Genomic DNA, 8,991 nt, shown 5'->3' with positions numbered 1-8,991 from the left:
GCACAAGGAACAATTATTCACTTTATACTTAAAATCCTAAACGATAAATTGTAAAAGGCGATGTAGCCAAGACATAGCAAGAGTATGGTCAAAGTAGTAAATAATCTAACCTTTGTATTTGTCATATTGTCGCAATATGCCATAGAATGAGAGAATGAATGTGAGATCGAGTGAAAGAGGGCAAGATGTACTGTCTATTTATACGTGCTTTAATATATGTGTATATTCAGAACCACCGTAGCATTATGTAACGTCATTTCAGGTATTTAAAATCAAATCCTCCTAGGTTTATTCTCGGTAAACCCGACTGTTAGGCACTTATCCTGACCGTATTATATTTCATGTAATGTTTAATTCGCCCAGCAGGTGAGGCGAGCGATTCTTCGTTGTTGCGTTGCTAAGCTCAGCTCAGTTGAGTTAGTTGAGTTAATTAGTTACTTATTAAATTAGCAGCCCGTAACACATTTCTCTATTCGTATATCCGTTTTTTAATCCTGTTTTTCTTATCCATCGGATTTCGTTGTCTTTTTCTTTTCCATTATTGCATAGTCTACCGGCCCTAATAAAAAAAGTTTAGGAATACATTTTTCTTTGTTTTTTCGGGGTGCGCCGATTCCTTGTTAATATATAAGTTCCCCGATAGGGGTTTATGATGTACTCCTGTTCTAATCCTATTCCCTTCTTTCAAAATACTAAGATCCAGAAAATTGATTTTTCCATCGCTTAAGTTTTCCCTAGTGAAGTTTATTCTTTTGTCTTGTTTTTCTAATTCTTCAAATACCTTGTTCAGTGCTACCCCCTTTCCTATAATCAAAATATCATCAACGTATCTCCCATAATATTTGATACCCATTCTCGTTTTTTCCAAAGCTGCCTTCTCAATGACGTGCATAAAAGTGCTCGCTACCATACCGAAAATGTGGTTTCCCATCGCCAAGCCTTCTTTTTGTCTATAAATATTGTCATTCACGTAGAAAAAGTTATATTCCGTTACAAGGTTATACCATCGTACATACTCCCAAGCAGTTAGGATGTCTATTGATATTTTTAAATGTATCTTAACCAACCCTTAACCACTATCCTCATATTACATTTTTGACGCAGTACTATGCCAAGTACCTAGTTTTTTATATGAACCTGAGGAAGGAGATAGTCTATCTCTGAAACGTCGTTCTACGGTAGGAACATATACTCACATACGTAAGTACAATTTTTAACTTTCCTTTTTTATATTTTGCATTTGTGAGTAACATACAACTAACCTACAAAATGCTAAACTTTCAGCTCGTTACAACACTTTTTCACATTGCCTATTCTAATGATTCACATAGTATTGAGGACTTTTAAGGTAAGTACAAACGTATGTTCTTTCCTTGTTTAATGTTTTTTTACTAGCATATTAGGCAAACCACATGGCTGTTTATATGTGTATATATATATATATATGTATGTGTGTGTGTGTGTGTGTGTGTGTGTGTGTATGTATGTTTATGTTCCCTCATAAGTCATAAGTTAAGAATCTGTGACGCACCCAAATGATTTTTAACAATCAATCAATAAGTTAAGACTCGGTTATTGGATTTCTTTTAAAGAAGTACCACAAAATGTTGGTACCCAGGGATGTGCTGTAGCACAGCAGGCTCGGAAAGGCTTGTGCGAGCCATTTGTTAAATTCATGTTGTTGTTCTGACATGGTAATTCAATTTGCATGAATGTGTGTATTTATTTATGTATAAGCACCAGTTAAACTAGGTTCTCATAAAGTAACAATCATACGACATGTATTCTGAATACATGGATATTTGTATGTGTCCTTTCGTTTCATTTATAATCATCTTTTCCTTCTCATCATCGCGATTAACTTCAATAGGAAGGAAAGTGACGTTGAATAACGGAAATAACAAATAATTGTAAAAAGTTGGCAATGATGTTCCAGCTCCTAACAATAATGAAACATACTGCTACTCTATCAATTAAATATTTTGGTTATTGCGTTTTAGTCCTGTAACTTTATTTTACTGTGCTTTTCTCCCTGCAAACCTATCTGCGATATGTTTGATTGTGAATAACTACTGATTCTAAAATCAGGTTTACCATTTCAACTGCTGAAAATTGGTGGTTAACATATTGAGCTAATAAAGCTCCTAGTAAAAAATAATAAAGAAATGGGGGGCCCCCACAAAACATTTTGCCCAGGGGCCTCCACAAACCTTGATACGGCCCTGATGGCAGGCAAAACATATGTGCCACATATGCATATGCTGGCGAATCGAACTGATACAAAAACACCTACGCAAAAGAGGAGACCTAAGTCATATGATACATGTGTTCTTTTATTTTGAAACTCATACATTTTGTACATTCTTCCATACCAAATCAAATGATTACCAACAAAGAAATTAAAAATAGTACATGAAACAGTGTAAATAGCGTAATACAATATTTTTATGATTCTTTCCCCTCACTTTTTTCCTCAAGTTTTCGGAAATTTTTAGGGCTATAAGCCCATTCAAACACCTTGTTGCACAATAATTTTAAATATGCACTAACATAAAACAATTTTTCTTATCTTTTATTGTATTAAAGTGTGGTGCAGTTACTAAGATTTGTGCTCACGTAGGTATAAAAAGAAATAAACGTATATAGGTAGTATATACTTATTTCTTATATTAATACATTATGTAAAAGCACACATAAACTAAAATCATATACATAACAGTAAATTATTGTGATAAAATATTGAAATTATAACACACTATGGAGATACAAGACTTGGAACCAACGACACGAATGTATTAAGTCCACTTAGAACTATTAGGAAATATTCTTGGAATAGAAAAATTATTGTTTATTTGATATATTTTAATTATATTTAATTATTTTGTCTCTCATTAGCAGTAAAAAAAAGCATATAAGGAAACCGCAATCTCTATGTTATTTCAGGTGCTCATTCCACGTTGAAACTGGATTCTTGCCAGAAGAGCATTTCTGACTGTCTGTCTGTTTGATTATTAATTTCTCCACACCATTTAGTTTCTTCACATCTTCCTCACTAAGTTTGATTTATGAACATGTAGAAACATTAGAATATTATTTGTTTAAATAACCATGACAGTTCAAAAAAGCACTAAATTAAAATACAGATTCAGATGAAAATAATATCACAATTCATGATTTACCTTTTCCCGTCAACAATGAATATATTTTTGTGTATCTCGTATTCAAAAATTAAATTCAAATTTGGGAAATGAAATGACGAAATCCCTGCATTTCCTCATCTGTAGTGATTGTATTGGAGCACAAAAAGGAGATCTTATGCATTAACGTATGTATTAGAGAACTTTTAAACACACAGTTTGAACAAATAGGTATCCTCCTGTATAGGCCAATACATAATTGTGCTATTTATGAGGGAGGAGCAACATTTCATTTGTTCACGAATAAAGGTAATGTCTGTGTTTGTCGACACAATTACTTTTTAACCTTGTCTTAAGTAAGGGTAACCGCAAAGCACCTTCTACAGTAGCCACCGTGACAAAAAAATAGTTACAGCACCCCAACCGGATATGGTACAGTCCAAATGCTAGGCATGCTGGTACTTCAGCAATCTGTGTCTAGATTGTCTATCAAACTCTAGACAGTGGCACTAACCTAAATATTTTCCTATTTTCCTTTTGAAAGGTTCAGCATATGAGAAAGTAAAGTAGCATCTTCTAGCTGAAAATACCAGCATGCATTCACACCAAACATATATGTATATATATATATGTATGTATGTATATGTAGAGATAGATAGATCAATCCGCGATGGAAGAACAGGAGAAATTTTATATATATATATATTTATATATCTTACTTTATATATATACATATATTTATACTTGTATGAAATTGCATTTACATGGGATTTACTCTACACTAAACTTCTTCATATCTTACATCAACATATAGAAAAAAGTTTAACAACTTTTTTTTCTTTTTCAATAAACAGAAAAACCAGAACAACAGGGAATAGTGACAACAGGCCCGACACACTAATTACATCTGATGACAAATCTCAACAATACGACCATTAGAGATATTTGAGAGGGGAACGTTTTTTCTTTAAAAGTCCACACTTAGTAGACTCAGGTCAATATTTACTTCGCTTACTACTAAGCCTGAAAGGGCATGCCATTTTTTTTTTATTTGGGAAGAGTACATCTTGTGTATATTGTCAGCAGTAATTGTTGTGTTGCTCATGTAATTTGATTCAGAGATGATGTAATGTGTCTACGACATTGTTTTTTTCCTATCTAACCACACATACACATATTCTTTTCTTCCAGTGTTTTCATGTATAATTCTTCACATGGTTTAATAAAAATTAGCAATGCTTTTTAACAGTGTATGCTAACAGCATTATTCTTGCCTCTGAATGTAACTTCTTTCCTTAGGTTGCGTGTACAAGAAACATGTTAAAGTTTGGGTTAAAGACATAGGGGCCAACAGCAGGAGCGTTGACATTTTGATAACTTCATATTATTACCATAATGAGTATTATTGACAAAAGAAGCCTAGGAGCTTACGAAGTGCCAGACTTGAAAGAGGGCAGGCCTCGGAATATCACAGTGAAATAACAATGCACAAAGCAATAGATTAAGGCTGTTGCGTTATGAAATAAAAAGACTTTCCTATGTTAGTTAAATCCCTCCCCCACCCTTCGCACCGATAAAAGACACAGGAAGATGTATGAAGACAGAAACACTGACGGCTGACCATAAGTTTAGTAAAAACTTCACTTCACTGTTTACTTTTTATGTTTGGACGCTAATTCACTTTTTCCCTGTTAATTTTCTTTTAATCTTCATCGAACACACACACATGCTTGCACAATTACCACAGAATTGAAAGAAATAAAACTTCCTTTTCTTGTGCTGATATCTTGACATTATTAAAACAAATGCAACAGTTTTTTCACAGTTTCGCCAGACTTAATTTTTTTTGCGTATTTGTTTGTTGTACTTCTATTATTTTTTGGCTAAGATTTCCAGCTTTGCCATCATACAAAAGGAAAAAAAACAACATAAAATGCTGCTACTGTTACTCTGTTGTAGCACTGTTTACGTATCCAGCAGCACTTAGTGTAAGTCAGTGTGTACGTCTTCACATGCTGAGTTTGTCAGAAGTTTGGTTTAGGTTCATTCCTAACTCAGTTCTGTGCATTGGGTCAGTTGAGGGGTTATTTTTCCTCTTATTTCTCTCTCTCCCTCCCTCTTTTATGGCACTTGTCACTTTTGTTAAAAGAGTCTTCCAGTTATTTTTATTATTAAAGGCTTCTAGTAACAGACTTTACTTGCAGGCTTTCGAGGGAGACATCTCAAGTTGGATTGGGCAGTGGATCCTCTTGCCTAATGTCAGATTTCAGTTTGACAAACTCCTTGGCTACTTCGTCGTTCGTACGCTGGGAAAGGATCCTGAGAATGGTCCACCCTGTCTCATCCATCTGAATGCTCTTACCCAGTGACAGCCAGCAGGCACAGGAGCCCTATAAATACACAAAAATAACCCTTAGAAGAATAGGTACGTATCTATTAGTACATCATGTTCCCATCTGCATTGTAAGAACTCTGTTAACTTTGATGCTCGAACCCAATTTGGCAACTAATGCATATTTTTGGTGAATAAAAGATCAAGGATTCGATACAAAAACTGAGCATATTTCGGGATCAAAAACGGCATATAAAATGGCATTTTGGTGTTAAAATGGTGAATAGAAAGCTAAATCTGATTTTAAAACTATACTTATTACACAAAATTAACATTTCACTTCTAATAGCACGTTTATATAGTTATCAGAGTATTAAGTTTGTTCCTGTGTAAAGGAGTCCTTTTTGCTTCTCAATTATTTACAGGAATCAATCAATTTTCTGTGATTTGCGTAACACACAGGATAATTCAGATCTCACAAGGTGTCGCGTTGGTAAACAAACCCTAAGTTTCGTATTTAAGAGGTTATTTTGCATTTTGCAGTTTATTCACATTGTTTCGTGACAAAACATTGTAGCAAAATGCACCTCACACCTTTTAAATAAATGAAAAATTAGCACTACAATGTGTTATTTCACATTCAGTTATTTTTTCAAAAACGAAATATGCATGACCTACTAATGGAAAATTCTCTCAAGGTGCCGCTGGACCTTTGGTGTGCCTCAGCTAAGTCTGTTTCAACAATTGTCTTTATATTCTAAATTTTAAAAAAATTATATCTGATTAGAATTTCTTCTAGAGCAGCGGTACTTAACCTTTCATTTACCATTGACCTTGTTTAGGCATTTTTCGCTGTTGGGGACCTTAAGACCTTGACTCAACATATGAAGTCCTAAAGTGGATAAATATTTAATTATAGTTGCCCATCAAGATCACAACTATGCATTGCAATTTATTACAATATTCATACAATATTGTAGTTACAATAATAATGTTGAACAATCATGCTTAGATGGCCTAATGGCTAAACTACCAAATGGTTTTTACATTTATTTTTAAGATAAAAGAGAGTAGAAAACTATTTTCCACATAAGTATGTTGTTATGAAAAGCATCAATGCCTTCAGAACCCTCTTTGGTAGTTCTGGAAAGTCTTTCAGTGAGCCCAGAAATTTAGAAGAGACTTTTTTTCATCTGAACTTTAATGATCTAGAAATATAGATTTTATATTAAGAAGTTTTGTGTTAGAAACAAACTCTATTGTTAAAAAAAGTTGTTTTATTCTAGTACATTGTGGAACATTTATTTTTTTAATTGGTTTATATATTAATTGATAATCTAGTTTCCTCAAACTTCGAGTCTCTGGTCTTCTGGAGGTCCATACACCACAGGTTAAGAACCACTGTTCTAGAGCATTTAAGTGAATCTCTGCGTGGTTCGCTTTTGCCATTGTCTAAAAATCTGCAATACAATATGGGCTTAAGGTACTATGAAACTTGCATACATATCTTAACAATGGTAAGGTAAAGTTCTCCATGCATATAGCACTGTGCCATGAAGGTACATTTAGTGGATGTGAGGGAAGGGCCCCACACATTCTCGATTTAGGCCATTTTGGAAGTGATGTGATCAGCACTATGCTCCGACATCCTTTACCTACCAGGGTTGCCCCCAGGTAGATTGATTTGAGGCTGGGTGAGCCCCAGAGCCACTTTACGTGGGGACAAGGCTGGAAAATTTCCGACCTTAGATCACCCACCCTGGGAACTGAACCTGGGTCTCCTGCATGGCAGTCAGATGCCTTAATGACTAGACCACCATGGCTCTCATATCTCAACAATACCTGGAGATTCACACAGACTGCAAGAGGAGAATGAAGAAGCAGCAGCAGCTCTAGAAGGAATTCTACACAAATATAATTTTTCAGAAATTGGAATAGTCATTTTTTGGAAAAAGAAATTTTCTGTTAATCGTTTTTTTTTATGTAAGATATATGCATTTTCATACTTCGTACTTTATGGAAAATAAAAATATAAGGATTTCATTACCTGTTCCACGATATCCTTCAGCTGCATTACAGCAACACCAACCAATCTATCATCCCTGGCAAAACAGTAATCCTTGATACAAATATGAAGCTCGAAGTAATCCAACTGTTCCTCATTGCCAATGATGCTGGAAGAGATAAAACACATGTTAGGGAACTCTTTGATACATAATAGAATGTTACCTTATTCAAATGCTTAGCCTTATGATAAAATGTTGGGACGTGACATTTTGAAAGATGAGAATCATAAAAAAATATTGCCTTGAATTTCCCATTCACTTTAACAAAACAAATTCATCAAGATATCTAGGTATTTTCAAATCAATTTTTAGACAGTTTTGTAATGTTTAATTTACTTTAACTTTCTTTACATTATATTTCTTGAGTGGAAATATGAAAACAATGCCTTCAGTCCAAAGAAATACTACATTATTAGGTATTTCCTTTTACTTACAATCAATCACTTGTATGAAATTAACATTTTCAAATATGCGAAATTCTCTCTTTGTCAGTCATAGGTAAAAAAATCCCTGACTTTTCTAATACTAATTGATTTTTTATTGATTTGTTGTTTTTTAAGTTCACTTTGTGCACAGTAAGGCTAATCGGGACTGGACCTACAGTTTAAAGTGTGACCAAACCACTATGTGCCTCCACCTGGTATCGAACCCGGGACTTTTCTAATACAGTGGGAATTGTGACTAGATTGTTTTGAGTACTGACTACCTTATTTTCATACTCACTAATGAAAATGAAGGATAAGCCCCTATTTATCTCTGCAAACAATACAAGCCTGGCTTTGTTTAAATTTGTTCCTTGACTTCAACAATTATATAATAGGACCACAAACTTCTTAATGGAAGACATAATACCATCAGACTACTGAAGGTGGATATTTCAGCCAAAAGATAAACTTCAGGTACTGATTTCCAACACCTACTTGAAACACAGACCAAGCTACTTTTCCATGTGGGGAAAAAAAGAAAAGTTTCCCGTCCATGTAACACCGTGCCATGAAGGCACATAAAGGATGTGGGGGGTAGGGCCCCATACATTCTCGATCTCTGCCACTTTGGATGAGATGTGATCAGCATTATGCTCTGACCACCTTTACCACCAAGGGCTGTCTCCAGGCTGGGTGTCAAGGCCAAAAAAATTCCAACCTTAAATCCAACCAGACACATACATTCAAGAAAGAGGACAGAGCACGGCGGAAAAAGGAGGACAAAGTCATAAAAAAGAGGACACCGCAAAAAATTGCAACACATTTGCTATTACTCATAATTTAAGCAATATAAATGGGTGTTCTTTGGGTGTGTCCTTTCATCAAAATCATCATATCATATCATATCATATCATATCCATCTTCGCGAATAGCCAAACGTGGCAGAAAAGCGAAGCAAAATAAAGCAAAGCAATCAATCGAAAGTTCGTTTCATGGTATTTCTAGTCCAAAAATGCATTTTTATAGTGCCT

At 34.6% G+C, this 8,991-nt stretch overlaps 1 protein-coding gene across 3 annotated transcripts in view; it reads right to left on the bottom strand.

Moving 5' to 3' along the window:
* Positions 1–2,333: 2,333 nt before the first annotated feature.
* Positions 2,334–8,991, bottom strand: part of unc-13 (protein unc13 homolog) — a 671,187-nt gene continuing 664,529 nt past the window's right edge. For all 3 annotated transcript variants that reach the window (XM_083118384.1, XM_083118382.1, XM_083118383.1), the window contains 2 exons: positions 7,517–7,643; positions 2,334–5,527 (listed from right to left, as the gene is read on the bottom strand). In XM_083118384.1, coding sequence (XP_082974510.1) covers positions 5,360–5,527; positions 7,517–7,643 — 295 coding nt within the window. In that variant the 3' untranslated portion in view covers positions 2,334–5,359. The remainder of the gene's footprint in view (positions 5,528–7,516; positions 7,644–8,991) is intronic.

The sequence above is a fragment of the Lepisma saccharinum genome, chromosome 3, assembly GCF_977018435.1.
Source record: "Lepisma saccharinum chromosome 3, izLepSacc3.1, whole genome shotgun sequence".
NCBI lineage: Eukaryota > Metazoa > Arthropoda > Insecta > Zygentoma > Lepismatidae > Lepisma > Lepisma saccharinum.
The sequence above is the reverse complement of the archived record's forward strand: the minus strand, read 5'-3'. Positions and strand labels throughout refer to the sequence as shown.